General features: G+C 53.5%; 6 protein-coding genes and 4 pseudogenes across 6 annotated transcripts, besides 9 other annotated features; 7 read left to right on the top strand and 3 right to left on the bottom strand.

Moving 5' to 3' along the window:
* Positions 1-6,157: part of a sequence feature (areas not merged during assembly with more than two copies in the genome that could not be assigned to a particular haplotype) that runs on past the window's edge.
* Positions 72-950, top strand: Tc00.1047053508873.103 (annotated as a pseudogene).
* Positions 1,294-1,422: a sequence feature (A-rich).
* Positions 3,778-5,754, top strand: Tc00.1047053508873.90 (annotated as a pseudogene).
* Positions 6,041-6,108: a sequence feature (A-rich).
* Positions 6,158-7,586: a sequence feature (areas merged during assembly that could not be assigned to a particular haplotype. This can correspond to areas where the two haplotypes were merged or to regions with more than two copies in the genome that were merged during assembly.).
* Positions 7,587-8,107: a sequence feature (heterozygous, non-Esmeraldo-like haplotype).
* Positions 7,611-8,810, top strand: Tc00.1047053508873.70 (annotated as a pseudogene).
* Positions 8,108-8,137: a sequence feature (haploid, non-Esmeraldo-like haplotype).
* Positions 8,138-23,759: a sequence feature (areas not merged during assembly with more than two copies in the genome that could not be assigned to a particular haplotype).
* Positions 9,211-9,236: a microsatellite.
* Tc00.1047053508873.60 (trans-sialidase, putative) lies at positions 9,876-12,614 on the top strand (the record flags this gene model as incomplete). The annotated part of the gene is made up of 1 exon (XM_816610.1): positions 9,876-12,614. The coding sequence occupies one exon, from the start codon at positions 9,876-9,878 to the stop codon at positions 12,612-12,614; it is 2,739 nt and encodes a 912-aa protein (XP_821703.1).
* Tc00.1047053508873.50 (uncharacterized protein) lies at positions 14,608-15,063 on the top strand (the record flags this gene model as incomplete). Its single annotated transcript, XM_816609.1, has 1 exon — positions 14,608-15,063. The coding sequence occupies one exon, from the start codon at positions 14,608-14,610 to the stop codon at positions 15,061-15,063; it is 456 nt and encodes a 151-aa protein (XP_821702.1).
* Positions 16,304-16,867, top strand: Tc00.1047053508873.40 (annotated as a pseudogene).
* Positions 17,296-18,390, top strand: Tc00.1047053508873.30 (mucin-associated surface protein (MASP), putative; the record flags this gene model as incomplete). Its single annotated transcript, XM_816608.1, has 1 exon — positions 17,296-18,390. One exon carries the CDS (start codon positions 17,296-17,298, stop codon positions 18,388-18,390), a length of 1,095 nt encoding a protein of 364 aa, XP_821701.1.
* Positions 18,745-18,831: a sequence feature (A-rich).
* Positions 18,902-19,801, bottom strand: Tc00.1047053508873.25 (uncharacterized protein; the record flags this gene model as incomplete). Its single annotated transcript, XM_816632.1, has 1 exon — positions 18,902-19,801. One exon carries the CDS (start codon positions 19,799-19,801, stop codon positions 18,902-18,904), a length of 900 nt encoding a protein of 299 aa, XP_821725.1.
* On the bottom strand, positions 21,629-22,048 carry Tc00.1047053508873.20 (uncharacterized protein; the record flags this gene model as incomplete). The annotated part of the gene is made up of 1 exon (XM_816607.1): positions 21,629-22,048. The coding sequence occupies one exon, from the start codon at positions 22,046-22,048 to the stop codon at positions 21,629-21,631; it is 420 nt and encodes a 139-aa protein (XP_821700.1).
* Positions 22,580-23,647, bottom strand: Tc00.1047053508873.10 (mucin-associated surface protein (MASP), putative; the record flags this gene model as incomplete). The annotated part of the gene is made up of 1 exon (XM_816606.1): positions 22,580-23,647. The coding sequence occupies one exon, from the start codon at positions 23,645-23,647 to the stop codon at positions 22,580-22,582; it is 1,068 nt and encodes a 355-aa protein (XP_821699.1).

Genomic DNA, 23,759 nt, shown 5'->3' with positions numbered 1-23,759 from the left:
TCCTTTTGCTTTCACTCTGCTTTGACGTGTTTTTAGTTTGTGTTGAAGGCTGCACGCAAGTGACAGGAGTGATGGCGATGATGATGACTGGCCGTGTGCTGCTGGTGTGTGCCCTCTGCGTGCTGTGGTGCGGTGCCGCCGGTAGGTGTGACGGGGAGGAGACGGCAGCTCATGGTGGTGGTGAACTTCTGGTGCGATCACAAGAAATTGTAACTTCTCCAGAAGGATCCCAGGGCTTAAAAGGAGGAGTAACAGTTGTTACAGAAAATGTAATACCCGAATCTTCCCCTCCTAAAGAGGATGAAGAGGATGATGATGAAGATGGTATTGGAGAGGATGAAGAGAGTGACGAAAGTGCAGGGACGAAAGAGGATGAAGAAAGTATAGAGGGACAGAGTGATAAAGAAGGAAAAGCTGCACCAGACCCAGGTTCCGGGGAAAGGAATTTAAGTGGAAGCAGGCAGGAAAAGAACCAGGCAATTGTACCTGCAGGGGGCATTTCTCCTCCCGGCAGTCAGGAATCAAAAGCCAATTCTACGCAAACGGAAGTTGAAGGAAAGAAGGACGCCGACAAGAGACCACCATAAGCAGAGAACGCACTCACACCAGTTAATGGAGAGCAAACACTGCTTGGGGGCATTGCGGGAGGAAATCCTCCATCATCTCCAGAAGAAGGTTTTGATTCCCGCAAACAGGATGGCGAAGACACCACTAGTGAAGGTGAAAAAAATGATCCGTCGCCTGAGACTGCAGACACACCACAAAGCCACCGAGACAACGGCTCAGAAGGGACTGGGGAAGATACAAAAGCAACGACAGTAACCGCCAACACAACTGATACGACGAACACACAGAGCAGTCACGACAGCACCGCGGCCTCCCACACCACCTCCCCTCTTTTGCTTCTTCTTGTTGTTGCGTGTGCGGCTGCTGCGGTGGTGGCTGCGTGAGAGTGAGGGGGAGAGAGCCGTGCACCGCCCGCACACACACTCGTCCTTCTCTCTCTCTGTGTGTGTGTCCCCTTGCATGGACTCTCGCCCTCACCTCACCCCACGAGGCACACACAATAATGTGCCCATTGTATATATGCATGCACACCCATGCAGACCCTTTGGTGCTCTCTTTTGCATGACACGCACCGCTGCCGTCCTGCCTGGCTGCATGGGCGGAGCACCGTAACTGTTTCTGTTTTTATTGCATTGAGTGGGCGACCTCTCTCTCTCTCCCTGTGTGTGTGTGTTTTGCTTTACGGGAGCAATGAGAGTGTGTGCGCTGGTCGTCCCACGCTTCGGCTTTTTTATTGTTTTTTTTTTTAATTTTTTTAATTTTTTTCCTGTTTGCTTCAAAATTCTTTTTTCATTTTTTGTTTGTTTGTTTTTCCAACGTCCCCCATCCCCTCTTTTTTTTTTTCTTTTTTCATTTGGGGCAATCACTGTGGACGGTTTTTCTTTTCTACTCTTCCCTCTTTAATTGTCTGTTGCTGCACTCTTCCTGTGAGGGGTGCCGTGTGTTTCCGCCCAACTGCTCCACTCGCACACCCACCGACACGCTCGTGACGACGGCCCTGTGCGCCTCGCCTGCTGCACGCATGAGGAGGGGCCGCGACGAACGGCGCGCTGAGGGAGCCGTGACGTGTGGGCGTGCGACGAGGGCCTGTGGGGCGGAGCACACATTTCTTTCCCTCTTGTTTTGTTTTCTTGCGGTCAGGGCGGGCAGACACCCGCAGCGCCACACACACAGCCACACCCTGCCGCCTTGTTTTTGGGATTATTTTGCTTTTCGTGTTCATTTCACGCGCTGGCAGTCCCTTCGGTGTCGGCCTCGTGAGCATTTCTCTCCCCTCCGATGATTTCTTTTTTTTTGCTGCGCTCACTCTCCCGATGGAGTGACGCGACCGCCGTCATGTCTGCGTGCTTCTCTCAGTCCCCACACACACGAGTGACTGTGCTCTGCGGGCCGCACTCACACGCCGATGGGAGGGCTGAGGGGAGCAGCAACACGCAGATGACCCCATGAAATATGAACGATGTGCGGACACACAGAGGGTCGGACGGTTGAAAGGCATTTAAATATCTTTTATTTTTATTTGCGGACAAAATATGCAGACAGTTTGGTGTGGCCACACGGCAGCCGGCAGCTTTTTTAAATTTGTGTGGAACAGTAATGGACGATTTCTTTTTATTTATAATTATTTCGTGTGATGGGGTTTGTATAAGACGAAGGGAGAGCTTTTTTTTGTTTTGGGTAAATCTTGTGTGAATTGCCGCTGCTTGGGCTGCAGTGCAGTCATGAGTTTGAGCGGTCTTCTTGTTGTTGTTGTTTCTGCCATGCACTTCTGCTGTACATTTTGTGCGTTCCTCCACATACTCCGCTTCCTCCTTTCTACGTCTTTGCTTTGTGTTTCTGCAGGCACACACACAAGATGCAAATTGCAGTGGATTTGAATGCTTCTTTTGCAGTGCATGCTGGCAGTTGCGTGTGGCGGCTGTTGTCTTCCTCCGTGGCCATGAGGAGAAGGGAGGAGGGAGTGCGCAGCCCGCGTCACCTTTCCTGCGGGTGTGGAGCACCGCGTGTGACTGCGTTGAGTTGGGCTCCGCGTCCCATTGAGGGCGGGATGGATGAGGGTCCACTGTCGCGTGTGGCTGGTGTGGTGGGTGCTCGCTCCGTGTGCGTTGTGTGTTGGCCGCGGGTTTTTGCCATTTCCCGTTGGCTGTGGAGATGAGCTGGATGGAGATGGTGGTGGATGTCTTCTCCTCCTGCATGGTGGGTGGCTGCTGGCGTTGTGTGCCTTTCCTTGCGTGGATGCCGTCTCGTGGTGTGTGAACTGTGCGGCTGGTCCTGCTGCATTCTCCTCATGTTGTCTGCTCTCTCTCGCTGTATCCGCTGTGCCCCGTCCCTCTCCCTCTTGTTGCATTGTTTTTCTCTTCTGGCTCACCGATCAGTTCACTGACTCCAGCGACTTCACTACGGGCGATGATGACTGCGATGACTGCGATGATGACAGTGCGGCGCCGTGTTGGTCCTTGCGTTCTTGTGCTGCTGCTCGTCCGTGTGCGTGACGGCTGCTGGGAGTCCTGGAGATTTATCTGGTGGTGCGGATGCGGTGGTTGTGCCGGTGGATGTGTCGTGTGCTCCGAGTGACGGCGGCCTGAGCTATCGCGTGCGTGCGTGTGTGTATGGGCGTGGAAGAAGTGTTCTGCTGCCGGTGTTGAGGCTCAGCATGAGAATTATACCTTTAGTGGCTTTGATGTGCGCATGCATGGCAGGAATGGTGAGCTGTGTGCTGTGTGCCATGTGGCCAATGCGGTGCACACATGTAGCAACTGTGCTGCCAGCTGTGCAAGGAAGAGGAAGGGCCACCGTTGCCTTCACGATGAATGTGACGACACATAAATACGCCGGCCCTTATGAATTGTGGTGGCGTCAATTTCCCCCGATGGAGCTATCCATCCGCCTGCACGGAGCAGCGATGCTGACCGTACGGGCATCTGTCAGTTGCCTCCACCCCGTGAAGGGAGGGATGACACAAAATCTGGTGGGACAACTGCGCCGCAAGTTAATGCTGAGCCGTCACGTCAGAACGAGGATTGGCGACAGTCTGCGGCGGCTGACGCACCCAACACCGTCGATCCGAGTCCCGCATCCAACACGGCGACCAACACGTCCGAGACGAGGCCTGAGTTTGCTTACGTTTAAAATATCAATGTGACTCCGACGCCACCCGAAAGAAGGCCCACGCCTGTCACCGAGCCGAAGGGCAATCCCATTGATGATACGATGAGTGGTTTAATAAATGTTGAGTTGCTGCAGGGAGTCGATCTATTTGTGGCGCAGACGACGTTTGTGCAGCCGAAGGATGGGATTGTTCCAGTTACGGCGAGGGATTCGTTTGCCTCACCCTCTCTCGTCAGTGCTGGTGGAGTAATTGCTGCTTTCGCCGAAGGTCACATGGATGCCGAATATCAACTTTGTCAATTAATTATGTCCTTTTCTTCTGATCTTGTTGCGGGGTACATAGACTCTGTGTGGAATTGGTCCACTGTTGTTGGTGAGGTCAATAAAAGATGCATGGAGGGCACACACTGTGGTTGGTGCAGCGGAGGGAAAGGAGAGTTTGGGTGTTGTGCTCCGCCCCACAACAATCACGAAGGGCAACAGAGTGTTTCTTCTTACTGGAAGCTCTGATGTGCCCTACGAAGGTGGGTGCTGGAGAGAGGGCGGCTTGGAGCCGAAACTGTTTGTGGGTGACGTCACGAATCCCACGGTTGGCAAGCGGAGTGGACGGATCGAATGTGGCGACCCCAAACACTCCCGAAACGGATCTCTTCTGCTTCTCACAAGGTGACTGGACGGAGTTCATTGCTTCCCGTGGCTCAGGTGTTGTGCTGGAGGATGACACGCTTGTGTTTCCTCTGATGGCGGTGGATGAAGCAGAAGACGTTTGCTCCATGATTATTTGTTCGACGGACTACGGCAGTGCCTGGGCGCTCTCTGAGGACATTTCCCCTGCGAAATGCCTTAACCCCCGCATCACCGAATGGGAGGGATCACTTCTCATGAGTGTTGACTGCGAGAATGGCCGGAGGGTGTACGAGTCGCGTGACATGGGGACAGCGTGGACGGAGGCCATCGGGACACTCTCAGCCGTGTGGGTCAACGCACGAGCAGGAGTCTCGCAGAAGGAAAGCCTGCGTGTGGATGCCCTCATCACCGCGACCATTGAGGGAAGGAAGGTCATGCTGTGCACTCAGAGAGGGTACGCCTCGGTGGAGAATAGGGCCACTGCGCTCTGCCTCTGGGTCACGGACAGCAACCACACGTTTTGTGTTGGGCCGGTTGCCGTGGACAATGCTGCGAATTGGATGCTCACAAGCAACCTGCTGCGCTCGGATGGCAGTTTGCGTCTTTTACAAGGGAGGGGCAACGGTGAATGCCGTTTCATTTTATTTTCCCGCCTGACGGAGGAACTGAGTGCGGTCAGGTCCGTCCTCAGTGCTTGGACGCAAAAGGAAACTTTCTTCTCCAGCTTTTCTATACCCACGGCGTGACTGGTGGCAGTTTTGTCCGATGCGGCCAGCGATGACACGTGGAACGACGAGTGCCTTTGCCTGCATGCGATGGTGGAGGAACGCAGTGAAGGACAACGATGGGTTACAAGTGACGGGAGTTGAGTCCAGGGTAATATTGCCTGTGAACACTCGGGGTGATGAAGTGCGTCATGTATTCTTGAGCCACAACTTCACACTTGTAGCGTCGGTGACCATCGAAGTGACTCCGAACGGGAACATTTCTCTACTGACTGCGATGCTGGCGGACACTGAGTTCAATCATACCGTGGGACCGTCGTACAGCCACAATAAGAAGTGGGAGACGACGTTCGAAGGGACGACAACAACACGGAGCAGCACTTGGGAGCCGAAGGAAGAATGCCAAGTGGCACTCATGCTGCAAGGCAACAATGCCTCTGTGGACGTTGATGGTCAGTTGCTGGGGGAGGAAGAGGTGCCGTTAACGGGCCAGAGGCCACCTGAGGTCCTGAGGTTTTGCTTTAGGGCGTGCGGTGGGCACGAATCTCATGTGACGGTGAAGAACGTTTTTCTGTACAGCCGCCTACTGAACTCCACTGCGATACGTGCACTCAAGGACAGGGTCTCCGTTCCGACGAGAGAAGCGGCCCCGACACCTCTCGAGGAGATTCGAATAGTTGACAGCGTCAGAGAGCACATTGCTGGGGGTATTACTGAAGAGAAATGAATGGGCACAACGCAATGCCACTGGACATGAATCCCCATTAAAAAAAGTCACCTCGCGGGGTCTGGAGCGGCGTGAGTCCCGACGACCGCCTCGCCTCTCTCAACGACGCGAAATTGACACTGCGTGATTTGAGCGGCAACAACACCGTGCGTGTGTGCGTGTATTGGGTGTTGCTGCTTCTTATTGGATTGTGTTTGGGTGGTGGCAGTCTTCCGAGCCACGGAGTGTGGAATTGCGACTCCTCACGGAGAACACATGCTGCATTGCCCTTCCTTTTTCATAACACTTTTTTTTTTCCTTTTATTTTACCGTTTTTCTTTTTATTTCATTGTTTTCACTTTTTAATGTTTTTTTAATGTAGTTTAGCTGGATTATTAAGTACTGTCTTTTTTTCTTCACGTCATGTTTTGTTGCCCACACGCGGTGCCGGCTCCGCTGCTGTGCGTCCCACGGACTGCACGAAAGGAGGATTGGAGAGACATGCCGGATGCCGCAATGAAGTGTGAGGGATGTTGTGTGGGCTTATGGAACAGCAAGATCTTTTTTTTAATTTCCATTTTTTCTGCGGGTAGAATGTATGCACCCGGTCATCTTGTGCTTCTAGGCACATCAAATAAAAGTCCTGGCTGGAGAAGTTTTTTACTCTGTGAGTTCTGGTGGACTCACAATTTTTTTCTTTTTTTTTCTTTTTTGCAAATACCCGTGGCTTGTTTCCGTTTGTGCTGTGCTTGCCGTCACTGCCTTTCACAGTGTCCCGTTGAGTGTCCCTCTGCTGGCCGTGCTGTTGAAATGCCCCCACTTCTTCTTTTCTGCCAGAGGCACCGATGGTCCGCGACGACGATTGTTTGTGTTCCCCCGTTGCGATGGCACGAGGATGACTGGGCGCCGGTCTGCTGAGTACATTCGGAGGGGAGCGGATGGTGTGCACCGTGTTTCACTGTGAGTGTGGGACGCCAATCCAATCTGTCGCGGCGGTGAGAAGTAAAGAACAGCGCCGTGGATTTGGATGCGCCGCGCCTCTCTCGTTGCAGCCGTGTGTTTGTGAGTGCGCATGTCTCTTTGTTGGAGTGCGACGTGGATGGCGTTGCTGCTGCGTATCCTTTTGTGCGTACGCTGTGCGGCGGACTTCTCTTCCCCATGGCACCGCCCTTTTGTGTGGGCGAGTAGAGTGAGTGGAGATGCGTGAGGGAGTGAGGGTGGCCTTTTTTTCCGCACATTTGCTTCTTCCACACACACTGCTCCTGTCGGCAGCTTCTCGCAGCACCCAGGCCGTGGATCGAGAGGTGTGAGAGTCTGCTCCAAGCACAAGAAAGACAACAAGATGTTGTGCGTGACGGCCAACCTGATCCGTGGGTGGTTGCAGCGCATGGAGCACGTGCGCCAGTACGCGTTGGGTGTTGCGCTCATGATTGCGGAGGAGAGGCGGCACGACATTGTGGCGCTGTGGGTGTTGCGCGGCCGTGGCATGCCGGCGATTGTGAGGACGTGGAGGACACGGAGCTGTTTGACTGGGAGGAGGTGGTGGCGAACATTGCGGCGCAGCGGGAGCGCATGAAGGACTGCCTTTGCTGGAGGGGCGCGTGTTGAAGTGAGAGTGGCGTGCCTGTGAGGAACTGAGGAGAGGGAATAACGGTAACAGTGACTGTGGGGGTGTGAGGAACGGGGCAGGAAGCATTCCTTTTTGTTTTGTTTTTTTTATTGTTAACTGCGCTCCCCTAATTGTTGTTGTGGCGCGTGACTCTCATTGCTGGATGGGACGGTGCGTGGCAGTGTGACTTTTCTCTCCTTTTGCCTTTTTGCTCTGCGTTGACGGGGAGTTGGTTTGTGCTGAAGGCTGCACGTAATTGACAGGAGTGATGGCGATGATGATGACTGGCCGTGTGCTGCTGGTGTGTGCCCTCTGCGTGCTGTGGTGCACTGTAGGTGTAGTTGCGGACGGTAATACGGAAGAGGTTGTGGGGAGCGTTGTGCCACTATCCGGGCCTAATGGATCACAACAGTTACAAGAGGAAGATTCACGGCGCAAGGGGCATTCAGAAAATGACGAGCAAGTTGATGAAACGCAAATGCAAAAGCAACGCCAAGACGGAGAAGGCCACCAAGAAGGTTCAATTCAACCAGCTGAACAATCTGTAGGACTACAGCTGCAATCTGAAAGGCCTCGAGTCGAGGAAGCGGGCAGACGAACTGAAAAAGAACAATTGCAACGGGGGAAGCAACCAAACCCAAGCGTTGAGCATCAAACTCCATCCAATCCGGCAGATAAATACCAGGAGCGCGGTGGAAAAGGTGATGTTCCTAAAGGAAGAGACAAACAAAAAGAAAAGAAATTATTTCTCAAAGTAGAGGAGAAACGGAAAGTCACGGAAAAGAAAAAGAAAAGGTTGCAACTGACCCAGGTTCCCCGGAAGTGATTTTAACCGAGATTTCGCAGGAAGCATCACCCAGCCCTCCAGGGAAACCGCTGGCAGAAAACGAACAAATTGCTGAAGAAAATGTTGGTAAAAAAGAGGAAAAAGACAAGCAACATGAAAAAAAAGGAGACCATCACGTACAACAACAAAACGGAAAACAAGAGAAGCTGCATGGCTCACCCACAGGGTCAGGGTCAACGCAAAGTTCACTGGCAACTTTACCTCCAGAGGAACTGCAACAAAAGCAGACCATCGCCGGTTCAACAAGTCATCTAGAAGGAGAAGCTCCTCTGGTTGGCACGGAGAGTACATCAAATGGAAATAACGACCCATCATTGCCCTCCGTTTCTACACATGCTGGTGTTGCTGCCACTCATGAGACCGACAAGGGAGACGCGAAGGTTCGTCATAGTGTTGAATCTACTGAAACAACAGTAAATGAAACAGATGAACAACATGAGCATCTCACAGAAAATGACAACGAATCCGCAAAGGATAAAAATAGCGTTGGTGCAAATTCCACCGCAAATACAGACGACAGTGACGGCATCACCGCGGTCTCGCACACCACCTCCCCTCTTTTGCTTCTTCTTGTTGTTGTTGCGTGTGCGGCAGCAGCTGCTGCGGTGGTGGCCGCGTGAGAGTGGGGGAGAGAGTGCCGTGCACCGCCCGCACACACACTCGTCCTTCTCTCTCTCTGTGTGTGTGTCCCCTTGCATGGACTCTCGCCCTCACCTCACCCCACGAAGCACACACAATAATGTGCCCATTGTATATATGCATGCACACCCATGCAGGCCCGTTGGTGCTCTCTTTTGCACGACACGCACCGCTGCCGTCCTGCCTGGCTGCATGGGCGGAGCACCGTAACTGTTTCTGTTTTGTTTCCATTGCATTGAGTGGGCGACCTCTCTCTCTCTCCCTCTGTGTGTGTTTTGCTTTACGGGAGCAATGAGAGTGTGTGTGCGCTGGTCGTCCCACGCTTCGGCTTTTTGTTTTGTTTTTCTTTTTGTGTTGTGGTTGAGTGCACCCATTCCGCGGCTGTGTGTGTGTGTGTGTGTGTGTGTGATGATATGAGTAATTTGCGTGTGTGCTATCTGCCTCTCTCTGCCGTTGCTTTCTTCAGACTCTCTTGTGGCGCACAGCTGCTCTGCAAGTGTAGGCGCTGCCAAACAAACAAGCACATGCACACACAAATGCCGTGTTTAAAATGCTGAGAATGCACGCACGCACAGGATTGTGGCCGCGGAGGCCCTCGCGAGGGGGGAAGACGGGAGCCTGCGATTTATTTATTGACACTTTGCAGGCGTGCAGTCGATTGGGTGTTGTGGGTTAGGGTGACTGGTATAAGTGCGGATTGATCTCCGCCCAGCGGCTGCACGTGCCGATTTGTATCTCCTGTGCTGTGTAAACTTTGGTCAGGGATTCTTTGCCTGTGCGGGTGATGTGCATTGGAAGGGTGAACAGTAAAATGACTGGCGGCAGTTCGTGTGCTTTTCAAAGGACAGTCGTGTTCTTTTGCATTACGTTGGTTGATGTGTGTGTGGACGTCGCTCGGTGTGTGCTGACGCGTGAATATCGACGCACCCGCCGTGACTCCTGCTGCTGCTGGTGGCAGTCGTTGTGTGTTCTCTTTGCACTGTTCTTCCTTCTCGTTCCGTGTGTCTGTGTGCGTGAGTTGTTGTTGTGGGGAGTGACTGCGGCGGGATGATGGTGCCACTTACTGTGGATGACGGTGCTCATTCTTTCACCCATATTTTATTAGCCTGTTTTTTCTTCATTTCTTTTACTCTCTCACGAAGAAAGCAAACAAGCGCTAATCGCTACTGTGAAATTCGAAGGCACCAAAAGGACCAACAGCACACACACCGCCCACACACACATATTTGTATGCTCTCACGTGTTGCTGCAGTGAAGGCACCCCGCACACACAACCGTCGCGGCGTGACCGGATCCAGCGGAAGGAGGAGGGAAGGAAGAGAGAGTGAGCCGCAGAGGCCCAAAATGTCCCGGCGTGTGTTTACTTCCGCGGTACTGCTCCTCCTCGTCGTGACGATGTGCTGCGGCAGAGGCGCTGCGATTGCTAAAGTGGCGACTTCATCTCTGAAATCTTCACCGGAGAAACATTTTGATTGGAGGGATGTGAAAACAGAAGGAGAAGTGGGTGCGCTCTATGCTCCCAGTCTTGTTGAGATGAATGGTGATGTGTTTGCCGTTGCCGAGGCGCAGTGCAAGAGGGGTGAAAACAGATTTACTGGGATTGCCTCGAAGCTCCTGACGTTGACCGACGAAGCATCAAAAGAGGAGTTTGATGCAACTCAAGTGAAGACACAAGTACTGGAGGAATGCTCTTCCGAAGATGTGAAAGCCGGCTGCCGTGTGGCGGTTCAGGAAGGTGGTTCTCCAAAAGAGAAGAGAGTAGATGTTAGCCGGCCGACAACAGTTGTGAATGAAAGTGATATTTACATGCTTGTTGGAAAATACTGCCGTGAAGACGCTGCTACCTGTAAGGCCACGACCGACACGATCAAATCGGGAGTATTGCTGGTGAAAGGGACAATCAGTGAAAGCGGTAACAACAAAAAAATCCATTGGAAGGAAACTGACGGTGTACCGTGCACTCTAGGCGACCAACAGAAAACTTTGTCAGGGCTGATTGGCGGCGGTGGATCGGGTGTTAAGATGAAGGACGGTACGTTTGTGTTCCCAGTGGAAGGCAAGAAGAAGAATATTGACGCAGAAGAGGATGGAAAGGCCGTTTCACTGATCATATACTCCTCGGATACTCCGAGCTGTACACTGTCGAAGGGGATTTCTGATGGTGGCTGCGGTGATCCCTCCGTCGTGGAGTGGGAGAAGGACAAAAAACTCATGATGATGACTGCGTGTGATGATGGCCGCCGCAGGGTGTACGAGTCCGGTGACAAGGGGGAGTCGTGGACGGAGGCACTCGGGACACTCTCGCGCGTGTGGGGCAACAAACAAAAGGGTGGAAATGAGAAGGGCGTTGGAAGCGGTTTCAGCACAGCGACGATTGAGAACAGGGACGTGATGCTCGTTACTCTGCCGGTGTATTCAAAGAAGGATGATACCGAAGTCAACGAAAAGGGCGTACTCCATCTTTGGCTGACGGACAATACGCACATTGTTGATATTGGGCCGGTATCCGGTGATGATGACGCTGCCGCCAGCGCCCTGCTGTACAAAAGTGCCGGAAGTGGACATAATAATAATGAGAGGTTGATTGCACTGTACGAGAAGAAGAAGGGCGATGGGGAGTCATCACTCGGCATGGTCTCTGTGCGTCTGACTGCGCAGCTGAAGCGGGTGAAGGAGGTGCTGACGACCTGGAAGGAAGTGGACGGACGTGTCTCCAAGCTGTGCCCTTTTTCAAGTGCTACTGTGAGTAAATCAACTGACACTGCCTGCACTACTGATAAGATCACGGATGGGTTGGTTGGCTTTTTGTCCGGCAACTTCTCTGATGGCACATGGAAGGACGAGTACCTCGGGGTGAACGCCACAGTAAATAAAAAAGAAGTGACTAGCACGGAGAATGGCGTGAGGTTCACAGGGCGTGGTTCGTGGGCGGAGTGGCCTGTTGGCAGGCAGGGGGATAATCAGCTGTACCACTTTGCGAACTACAACTTCACTCTTGTGGCGACGGTGTCCATCGACGGTGTGCCGAAGGAGGGAGATACCCCCATTCCATTGATTGGTGCGAAGCTGAATGACAACAAGAATACAGTACTCTTGGGACTGTCGTACAACAGCGGAAAGAAGCGGGCAGTGCTGTGCGGTGGCCAAACGACCACGGAACACAGCAGTAATTGGGAGCCAGGGACAACACACCAAGTGGCCATTGTGCTGCAGAACGAAAAACAGGGCTCCGCGTACGTCGATGGTCAACGTGTGGGGACTGAAGAATGTGCATTGGGAGAAGCAGAATCGAAAGAGATCTCACACTTCTACATTGAAGGCAGCGCAGAGGGCCAAGAAGGTCAAGAAGGCGTGTCTGTGACCGTGACGAACGTCCTGCTGTACAACCGCCCGTTGACTTCCGAAGAGATTGACGCCCTCAACCCGAATAAAGCCCCCATTACACCTCCTGAAGATCTTACCGCAGCGGTGGTGGTGGATACTCCTTCGACAGCGGTGGGCGGACCAGTTGCACAGAAAACCGTGTCCGTGTCCACTCCTGGCGGATCCACGGTGAATCATGAGTCAAGCGCAAGCTCTGCTGTGAATGCGGGGACGGTGGGAGGAGCGGATGTGCAGGGAGAGGAGGGAATCCATTCACAGGACGGGGAAGTAAATGCTACGGCACTCAACAGCAGCCTCGGAAATTTGTCGCAGGGGAATAACAGCGATGGCGGCACCATGCGTGGGAGCGGACCACTGCCGCTGCTACTTCTGTTGGGACTGTGGTGGTTTGCGGCTCTGTGAGGAGTGACTGGCTGCCGCGTGGAACACTTTTGACCTCCACTGCACCGACACACACACCTGGCAATGAATTTATTATCTCAAATAACTTTTATTTACTTTTCCCTCTGTTTGCTTTTTTGTGCGTTTTCAAGTTTTTTGTTGTGTTGCGCGACTCCATGTGTGTGTCTTTTCTTCAAAATTCTTTTCCTTCTTTTAAATTTCTTTGTTTTCATCTCTCACTCCCCCATCCCTCTTTTCCTTTTTGCTTTTTGGGGGAATCACTATGGACGTTCTTTTTTCTTTTCTACTCTTCCCTCTTTTAATTGTTTCTTGCTGCACTCTTCCTGTGAGGGGTGCCGTGTGTTTCCGCCCAACTGCTCCACTCGCACACCCACCGACACGCTCACGACGACGGCCCTGTGCGCCTCGCCTGCTGCACGCATGAGGAGGGGCCGCGACGAACGGCGCGCTGAGGGAGCCGTGACGTGTGGGCGTGCGACGAGGGCCTGTGGGGCGGAGCACACATTTCTTCCCTCTTGTTTTGTTTTCTTTGCGGTCAGGGCGGGCAGACACCCGCAGCACCACACACACAGCCACACCCTGCCGCCGTGTTTTTAAGATTTTTGCTGCGCTCACTCTCCCGATGGAGTGACGCGACCGCCGTCATTTCTGCGTGCTTCTCTCAGTCCCCACACACACGAGTGACTGTGCTCTGCGGGCCGCACTCACGCGCCGATGGGAGGGCTGAGGGGAGCAGCAACACGCAGATGACCCCGTGAAATATAAACGATGTGCGGACACACGGAGGGTCGGACGGTTGAAGGACATTTAAATATCTTTTAATTTTCTTTTCGGACAAAAAATATGCAGACAGTTTGGTGTGGCCACACGGCAGCCGGCTGCTTTTTTAAATTTGTGTGGAACAGTAATGGACGATTTCTTTTTATTTATGATTATTTTGTGTGATGGGGTTTGTGTAAGTTGAAGGGGAAAGCTTTTTTGTTTTAAATAAATCTTGTGTGAATTGCCGCTGCTTGGGCTGCAGTGCAGTCGTGAGTTTGGGCGGTCTTCTTCTTGTTGCTTCCGCCATGCACCTCCGCTGTACATTTTGTGTGTCCCTCCACATACTCTGCTTCCATTTCTCTACTTCTTTGCTTTGTGTTTCTGCAGGCACACACACAAGATGCACATTGCAGTGGATTTGAATGCTTCTTTTTTAGTGCATGCTGGCAGTTGCGTGTGGCGGCTGTTGTCTTCTTCCGTGGCCATGAGGAGAAGGGAGGAGGGAGTGCGCAGCCCGCGTCTCCTTTCCTGCGGGTGTGGAGCACCGCGTGTGGGCAACGGAGGGAAACAAGGGGAAGAAACACGTCACTCCTGACAGTGCGCGGCAGGCAACCATTTGGGAGAAACACAGGGATGCTGATTATTCCAATAGGGCAAAGGCAGCAAAAACAAATAAATAAAAGAAAATTAAAAAGCTTAAATTATTGACAAAACTCAGTGGGTAATGCTGGCAAGCTGCACAGTTATTGCTCCACGAAAAGCCGCAGTTCCACCCTCCCTCACACCTCAGCAGAGCGCCGCAGTGTCTCACAGCCCCAGAAGCAGAAGCAACAACACCCGAGACACACACCCATGCACGGTGATGTCACCAATTTCGGCCATGGCCAACAAATCCGTGAAATGCCCGTGCTCACAAAAACCGTTGCTCACAAGTGATGCTGCGTTGTGCTCCGATGGGATCTCTGGTTTCCCAGACGTTGTGCGCAAATAATCCTGTGCGGCGTCACCGCCACACGACACGTTATCACTCGTTCAGCATTTGCTAGGGCTGTGTTGGGCTCAGGCGTGGCTGTTGCACCATCCAAGGGCATTAGATCGCTGTTGCTGAGTGAATCGGGTTCGCTATCCGTGCCCACGGCGGTGCGGGCAGACGTGTCCTATTCATGGTCAACGTGTTGTTAGTCGCTGGCAACTGTGTTGGCGGTGGACGGCTCGTTGCCTCTTGCTGAGCATGCGTCTGGGTTTGTTGCGCTGCCACTTTACTCCCCCGGACAGCCGCGCTCCCTGTGGGCCTCACCGCGCAGCTGCTGGCAGCCTTGCGTGCTCCTGCCGTGCGGAGTGTCCTGCCACTGAGCGTGGCCACAGACAGTTTTCAGTTCCCCGCATGGCAGCAGCATCCCGATTGCCCACACGAGTTCCTGTCGCCACAGACTCCCTCTCGGCGATGGAGGCGCTCCGCCTTGGACTGCTGGCGGTGTACGACGACGTCGCCGAGGAGATTTTTACCGTGCCACTTTCACTGGTGGATCGAGTTCGCACAGTTGACTCCACATTTTCACCATGGCACTGCGGAGCCCCACGCAACGTTACAGCGGACGCTGATGCCATCATGGCACGATCCCTCCCGCAGGACTGCGTCAATGCCTGGCATGTGGGCCTCCTCACCGCAGTCAGGCGGCCGTACTGAAAGAAATTCCAGGAGGAAAAGGAAGGCGCACACCGCATGACAGGCGCTTGTCGGTGTGGCGGAACTCTATTCCTGGTGTTGACCCGGACATCGTGCCCGAGTGGCGGATCGCCGCGCACAGGCGCTATGCGACTCCTGCCCCCTATTCGACAGGCCTGCACGCGCCCTGCGGATCACAAGTTACTCCCTGTGTCGGTGGTGCCTTCCCTTTCTTACTGAGGAAACCGGCCCGCCACTGCCTCCGCCGGAACCTCTTCTAGACGAAAGCGCCGCAAATTTTTGCCTGCCAGCGAGCGGCGGATTGACATTCTCCTGCCCAATCTGCGGCAGGGTGCGCCCGTTTGTCCGCAGCGTGACGGCACATGTACGACGTGCTCGGCCTGGCGTTCAAATAGTTTGACAGGCCTCACATGCGGATGCCACAATGGCGCCACCGTCCTCTTAGCAGGCGCCTCGTGCGCAGGTCGCCACCGAAGATCCAAGCATGCCAGTAGGCAAGGCACGCAGGAAGCACAAACGCGGGTACTCGAGATGGACCAGGCTCTTCCGCCACCGCTTGATCACAGACGCCACGGGCTGCTCATCAACGACGGACCACGGGAGACTCCGCCTCATCCACTTTGGTAATGTCCTGTCATTGATAATATGGACTGTGACTGTTTGGACTGTCCCAGCCTGCACGAAGGCCTGTTTAGGACTGAATGGTTGTCACTTTTGTACGGGGAGCCTTTTCGCTATTCACTCATGGCTGTCACAAAATAAATTGAAGAGGAAAAAATACATCTTTTTGTGATGAATATTGGCTGCGCTTCCCGTGGACCAACAATCCACGTGGTGTGCGGGGATCATTCTTTTCATTGTTACTTTGCTTTTGTGTTGCTGTGTGCGCTGCACCTCCTCTTGTGTGTGTGCGTACCCTCCGTGAGGGGTGCAGACACGACGGACCGCTCTCGCCGTATGCACATGCGGTGGAGCCTTGTGTGCCGCTCCTGTTTGCTTCTCCCTCCTCCAGCTGTGTGTTGTTGTTGCAGCAGGGCTGTGTGTGTGTGTGTGCCTGTTGCCGTGGATTGGAGTGTGTGTCGTGCGTGGTGTGCGGCGTACGGTGCATGCCTGGCTGCTGCCCTCTCCTCATGTGCTGTGCCCTCTGTGTGTGTCTGCCGCACCTCTCGTCTCCCCTGTTGCTCTCCATGTCCTTCACTGTGCAGATCAGCTCCACACCACTGAACGACCACACTCACGACGATGATGACGTGCCGTCTGCTGTGCGCCCTGTTGGTGCTTGCCCTGTGCTGCTGCCCATACGTGTGCGTGACGCAGAGTGAAGATAAAGCTGGAAAAGATTCCGTTCCAAAGGATAAAAAGCCAGAGGGACCAAGTGAGTCGACAGATTCGCTTAGTGCAACTTCTCCTTTGCAGAAGACAAACGAGGGAGAGAGAGAATAAACAGACAGAAACTACAACGGGTACAGTAACCGAAACGGAAGAGTCACAACGTAATCTCAATAATAAACAGGAACAGGAAGGCCAATTAAGCAAGGAACAGGCAGAACATACGAAGACTGTTGCGCTAACCGAACAAAATGAGAAACCAAATGCACCAACCACGACTACCACGACACAGACACCAACCACGACCACTGCGCCAGAGGCACCAAGTACTACGACCACAGAGGCGCCAACCACGACGACCACCCGTGCACCGTCACGTCTTCGCGAAATCGACGGCAGCCTCAGCAGCTCTGCGTGGGTGTGTCCCCCGCTGCTGCTTGCCGCATCCGCGCTGGCGTACACCACTGTGGGCTGAAGAGGTGTATGCGGGTTGTGCGTGCCAGCACTCAGCCACGGGGATTTGTGCGCGTCCACTGTGGTCCGATGTAAATAAGTAGGAGAAAATAATGATTGTGATTTGCTTCACTTGCTTCCGCTGCACTGCTGTGTGGTGGTGCATGTGCACTGGAGCCATTTGGGTGCAATTTTTTAGTGTTTTTACTTTTTTTGCATTTTTACTCGTGTTTTGTTTTAATGTCTTTTTTTTTGCTGATTATTGCAGGGCTGTGCATTTGCCTTTTTTGTCCTTCCACTGATTCCAACTGCCTCATGGTGTGTTTGTTGCTGCTGCTGCTGGGCTGCTGACACCTGTCCTTGTGCGGTGCTGGTGTTTCTTTTTCCATTTCACTCTGCGTTGACGTGTTGTTATTTTGTGCTGAAGGCTACACGCAAGTGACAGGAGTGATGGCGATGATGACTGGCCGTGTGCTGCTGGTGTGTGCCCTCTGCGTGCTGTGGTGCGGTGCCGGCGGTAGGTGTGAGAAGGTGGTGGTGGGATCTGCTGCCGGCGGTGGTGGAGATGTGAGTGGTGGTAAAGGTGCGGTGAAGAATACTGATACTTCAACGTCAGGACCAGACACATCAGATTCATCAATAGATGTATCCAAGGTTAATCAAGCAACAGAAAAGTCTGAAGTAAAGTCTTTGGAAGGGAACGGAGATAATGTTGATCAACAGGATGTTGTTGTTTCCAGAGTGGAGGGTGAAAAAAAAAAGAACTCTTCAGAGCAATTAGAAGAACCAATGAAAGATGATTTAGGAAAAGAAAAAACAAACCCAGAAATAAAAAATAAAGAACAGGAAGGAGGGCAACCGCCACAAGCGCAATTAAATGTACAACAGCAACCGCAGCCACAAACGCAACAGTCACAAACGCAACTGCAGCAGCAGCCACACGCTCCTGCCTCAGAAGAGGGTAAAGGTGTTGGCGAGAACAATACGGGTGGAGCAGGTCAGCCCCCATTGGGAGTAGAAGATAAAGGAAACGAGGATTCAAAGGCCCTCGGGAAAGGAGACTCGTTAAAGAGTCCAGGTAAAGAATCAGAAAACAGTGAACGGGTCCAAACGACAGCGCCAAACACAGTAACGCCGGAGCACGAAACCCAAAATGAAATGTTAACTCCGGAACAAAAGACGAATGAAAGCCAAAGCACGGATACATCCACGAACCTACCCGAACTACAAAAGGAAAATAAGGAATACCCTGCCTCTACGGAAGGTACGGCGCGGAGTACATCAACTGGCAGTCAAGAACAAGAAGCTGAGCCATCTACAAGCGAAGAACCTTCCCCTTTTGAGGAGGAACAATCCACAGTGACGAAGACAACTGAGGATGCTCGAACTCCGGATGCTGCGGCGACAGAAAAACGCCAAACTGTAAATAATGAAAAGGTTGGCGACAGTGACAGCAGCACCGCGGTCTCCCACACCACCTCCCCTCTTTTGCCTCTTCTCCTTGTTGTTGCGTGTGCGGCTGCTGCTGCGGTGGTGGCCGCGTGAGAGTGAGTGTGAGAGAGCCATGCACCGCCCGCACACACACTCTTCCTTCTCTCACTCTCTGTGTGTGTGTGTGTCCCCTTGCATGGACTCTCGCCCTCACCTCACCCCACGAGGCACACACAATAATGTGCCCATTGTATATATGCATGCACACCCATGCAGGCCCGTTGGTGCTCTCTTTTGCACGACACGCACCGCTGCCGTCCTGCCTGGCTGCATGGGCGGAGCACCGCAACTGTTTCTGTTTTGTTTTCATTGCATTGAGTGGGCGACCTCTCTCTCTCTCCCTCTGTGTGTGTGTTTTGCTTTACGGGAGTAATGAGAGTGTGTGCGCTGGTCGTCCCACGCTTCGGCTTTTTTGTTTTTTTGTAATTTTTTAAATTTTATTTCTGTTTGCTTTAATGGTTTATTTTCTTTAACTTTTTTTTTGTTTTGCTTTTTAAAAAATCACTCATCTCCATCCCTTCTCTTTTTTTTGCTTTCGGGGCAATCACTGTGGACGTTTTCTTTTCTACTCTTCCCTCTTTAATTGTTTCTTCCGCACTCTTCCTGTGAGGGTGCCGTGTGTTTCCGCCCAACTGCTCCACTCGCACACCCACCGACACGCCCATGACGACGGCCCTGTGCGCCTCGCCTGCTGCACGCATGAGGAGGGGCCGCGACGAACGGCGCGCTGAGGGAGCCGTGACGTGTGGGCGTGCGACGAGGGCCTGTGGGGCGGAGCACACATTTCTTCCCTCTTGTTTTGTTTTGTTTTTTGCGGCCAGGGCGGGCAGACACTCGCAGCGCCACACACACAGCCACACCCTGCCGCCGTGTTTTTAAGATTTCTTTTTTTTGTTTTTTGTGAATGGTGTGTGCTGCCACCGTGTGTGAATGTTGAGGTTGGGGCCGTACCGCATGTATCGCCGTCATCCAGCTGTGCCTCTTGCTGTGTTGATGTGCTTCCCTGTGCTTCTTTTTCCGTTTCTCCAGCACACACACACACATGTATTTGCACAGCGCTCTGCAGGAATGCTTTGGCGAAGGTAGGGACGTTGGCTTGCGTCCCGTGCTGAAATGGCGACGCGGCCGCACGATGCCTGCCATGCGTGAAGTTGCCTGCTCTTGGGGCATTCTTCTCTCCTCGTTGTTTTTGCACTGCCGGGTGCGTGCGTTGCTCGGTGTGCGCTGACGCGTGACGGACGGTGCCACGATGGCCTCCTCTGACGGTGACAGTCGCTGTGCTCTCGGCACACATCCACACACTCTTTATTGTCTCTCTGTGGGAGTGATTGCAGCAGGGCATTGCTGCGAGCGTGATGGGGACCACGACGGCTTCACCCTCGAGAAGGTGCCACGCTCTGTTGGTTGTGGAACGGCGAGGCGGTTTGCCTGCAGCCCGACCGACAGAACCGCACAGTCGTTTCATTGCGGTCACTCCGTCGGTACCACTCGCTGCGGTGGTGTCCGCCAGAGCCGCAGCCCCGATGTGGATGGCCTTGTAGTTTTCTGGCAGCTGAGAACTTCAGGCCCTTCGTCTTTCAGGGTTGCCCTTGCTGCTCGACTGGCGCAGCAACAACCCGGCATGGTTCTTCTGCAGGAGTGCAGGCACGAGAGTGCCCCAGCGACGAGGCTCATTGGCTGCCGTGACTTCCACCAGACCTGCAGTGGGCGTGCCGGTGGCGTGGCCTTCTTGGTGCGCCACACCTTGCCGTGCGAGCGCCTGTCGCTCGTGGCGCCAACTGCGTGGAGACCACCGCCTTCCGCGTGTGCCCACCTGCCAGCCCCAGCGTGTACGTGATGAACCTCTGCAAACTTTCCCGGCAATTGCCCACGCTGCTCACTTTACGAGCACCATTCGTCGTCTTGGTCCCGCAGCGGTTATTTGCGACCTGAATTCACACCACGAGCTGCGTGACGGTCGCTCACCATCCACGACGGCAGGAGAGGACCTCGCCGCCACCCCAAGCGGCATGGAGATTGAGCTGTGCGACGACCCGGCACAGGCAACATGGATCAGCGGCCGCAGCGTCTCGTTTCCCGACGTGACTGCGCAACGCGTGCTGCGTGTCTCCCACTGGACGTCCACTAGTTTACATGGACTCGGACCACCATCTGCCATCCCACACCGCAGGGACGGAGGACGGCATACCGCGACAGGCAGGCATGCTGCCACGACGGAAGCATGTCTTCGTTGTCCTGCGTGAAGCTGACTGTGATGCTTCCACCTCGGCGTGTGCAACGTCTCTGGCCGCTGTAATCAAATGGTTGGAGATGCACCGAGGCACTGTGCGAGCGGCAGCCGTGACATTCCCACAGGAATCTGTACGGACGGAATGGAGCAGGCCGAGTGTGTTGCGGCGGCAGCCTGCCCCGAGCTGAAGTGCACCGCAAACGGGAGGACCGCAATCATGCCCTCCGCGGTGGCTTCTCCATGCTGCCAGAGGTCCGTGCGAAACAGCTTGGTGCCCTCTCGATCCCAGGCCTGTGATGCCTCGAGGCATGGTGGCGCCACGTTCCTGCCCTCTGGGATCGGCTGTGCTGCGGTGCTGTTGGGACCGGGTCTGTGCTCTGCCTCCGCCGGAACCTCTTCCCGACGCGAGCACCGCCACTCCTCGCCGACCAGCGAGCGGCTGATTGACGTCCTCCTGCCCACTCCTCGGCAGACTGGCACGCGCCCTGCGGATCACAAGCAACCCATTGTGTCGGTGGTGCTGCTCCTCCTCACACTGAAGGGGCAGGACCGCCCCGACCTCCTCCGGAACCTCCACCTGGCGTGTCCACGGCACCTCCTCGTAGAACGACGAGCAGCAGATCAACGTCGCCCTGCCCAAGCTGCGGCAGCGTCTTCTCGTCCGTCCACAATATGGAGGCACACGCCCGACGCACTAACCCCGGCACTCCAATCGTTGCAGAAGGCGTCACATGTGGATTCTGCGACAGCTCCACGGTCTCCCAACAAGTGCCTCACGCGCAGGTCACTACCGAAAATGCCAAGCGTATCAACGAGCAAAAGACGAACAACGCACCTCTGCAGGCTCCAATGACAGCCGTAGCCCTTCAGCCACTCCTCTGCTGCAATCACCACCAGCCGCTGAGCCCCGACAATCCACGGGAGGCCCTGCCGCACACGCTGTGGGAATGCCCCCGTCCTCGACAACTGAGCATCCAACTATTTGGGAACACACCCTCTCGCACGACAGCACCGTTCAAGAGGGAAAAACTGGCCACATCGCTACGGACAGCCCGCAGGCCATTAACGAACAGTGGCTGCAAAGTATAACAAAACAAATACTTCCCTTTTCTCAGCATAGAAAAACGTCACCTTCACACTCGCAATTGCCACCAATGAATTCATTGCGCAATACCGCTCTGAGCTGCAATACTTCCTGGTGCCATCCACGTCCCTTGTCGACACATCGATGCGGGTGGGCGCCCATCCATTCCTCCCAATGACGGTGCATGTCTGCGACGCACCCTCAGATCCAAGAGGCACGTCCCTCACCACAGCCGGGATCGACTTCGCCCTGTCCGCACGCATCGCCTTGTCAGAGGAGCAGGAGTACGTCAGGCTGGCAGCAAAGCACCCGCTGGCACAACACATCACAAGCATCATCACAACCAGAAGCACCAGCAGCACTGCAAACCGTGAGGCGATGTGGATCAACTGACGCATGCTGTAGCAGAAAACATTTAATGGCTTGAGAAGAATAAGAAACACTCACAATACCTCAAAAGAAAATAATAAAATAAAAATAGAAAATCATACGTTTGCAGTCAAAGCAGACCAATAATCGATAAAGAAAGGGGTAACAGGTGCTCTCAACCACAACAAATAAAACAGTAAAAAAAAGAAGAAAAAGCCGAAGCGTGGGACGACCAGCACACACACTCTCATTGCTCCCGTAGAGCAAAACACACACACACAGGGAGAGAGAGAGGTCGCCCACTCAATGCAATAAAAACAAAACAGAAACAGTTACGGTGCTCCGCCCATGCAGCCAGGCAGGACGGCAGCGGTGCGTGTGCTGCAAAAGAGAGCACCAACGGGCATGCATGGGTGTGCATGCATATATACAATGGGCACATTATGTGTGTGCCTCGTGGGGCGAGGTGAGGGCGAGAGTCCATGCAAGGGGACACACACACAGAGAGAGAGAAGGAAGAGTGTGTGTGCGGGCGGTGCATGGCTCTCTCACACTCACTCTCACGCGGCCACCACCGCAGCAGCAGCCGCACACGCAACAAAAAGAAGCAAAAGAGGGGAGGTGGTGGTGTGGGAGACCGCGGTGCTGCTGTCACTGTCAGCAGGCGTCGTGTTTATTTGATTAGTGGTGTTTGCACCAGTTTTGGTTTTTTGTTCTTTGCCTGGAGGATTCTCTTGATTTTGTTCCTTTTGTTGTTCTCGTTCCTCTTCTGTTTCATCATCCTTTTCTTCTCCAGTTTTTTGTTTGATTCCTGTCAGAGTTCCTCCTGCATGTGTGCGTTGGACTTCCTGCTGAATATCAGCTGAGTTTACTTTCGGGGCACCTGAGACATGTGCAGCCTCTTCCCTGACTTGATCCCGATGTCCTTCATGATCCTCAACACCTTCCTCCCCGTCTTTTTCTTCTCCTTCATTGGAACCATCATTGCCTTTGTGTTCTCCCGGAGAATGATCCCCTGCAGGATTATGTGGTGTTATTTCTTCAACATTTGTTTGTTGTTCTTTTTCCTGCGTCGGTTGATTTCCTTCTACATTTCTTGTATCCTCTTCTTGGACTGGAATTTTTTGATGTTGCGGCTGTAGTCCGATTGTTTCTTTTTCGTTGGTTCCTTCCGCTTCATCATCAACTGTTTCTTTTTCTGATGGGTTTTGTCTTTCAACTTCGACGTGGCGTTGATTTTCTGTTTGCAGTTCACTTTCATTTTCTTTTTTCAGTTTTCCATTATTGGCTTGTGGCTGTACTCCTCCTCCTCCTTTTGTTGGTGTTGGTGGAGATGGTCCTTCTTCTTCATCTTCTCCCTCATCATCATCGTCAGAAATTTCTTCTTGTTCGGCCAAAGGCACTTTTATAGGCGTTTCTTCGGTTTTGTCGTTAATATCTGACGCTTTTAGATCTGAGTTTTTCAACGCCTCCGGTACAATTGGTTGTGATCCCTGCAAACTCCCAGCGCCACCCCCAGACGCACCAGGCAGAACTCCACCTGCACTCTCCTCAGCACAACAGCCGGCACCGCACCACAGCACGCAGAGGGCACACACCAGCAGCACACGGCCAGCCATCATCATCATCACTCCTTTCACTTGCGTGCAGCCTTCAGCACAAACTAACAACACGTCAACGCAGAGTGAAGCAAAAACAAAAGAAACAATTCACATAGCCATCCCAGCAGCAGCAGCACGC

This window comes from Trypanosoma cruzi, genomic scaffold (assembly GCF_000209065.1).
Source record: "Trypanosoma cruzi strain CL Brener 1047053517083 genomic scaffold, whole genome shotgun sequence".
NCBI lineage: Eukaryota > Euglenozoa > Kinetoplastea > Trypanosomatida > Trypanosomatidae > Trypanosoma > Trypanosoma cruzi.
This window is presented reverse-complemented; position numbering and strand designations above follow the sequence as displayed.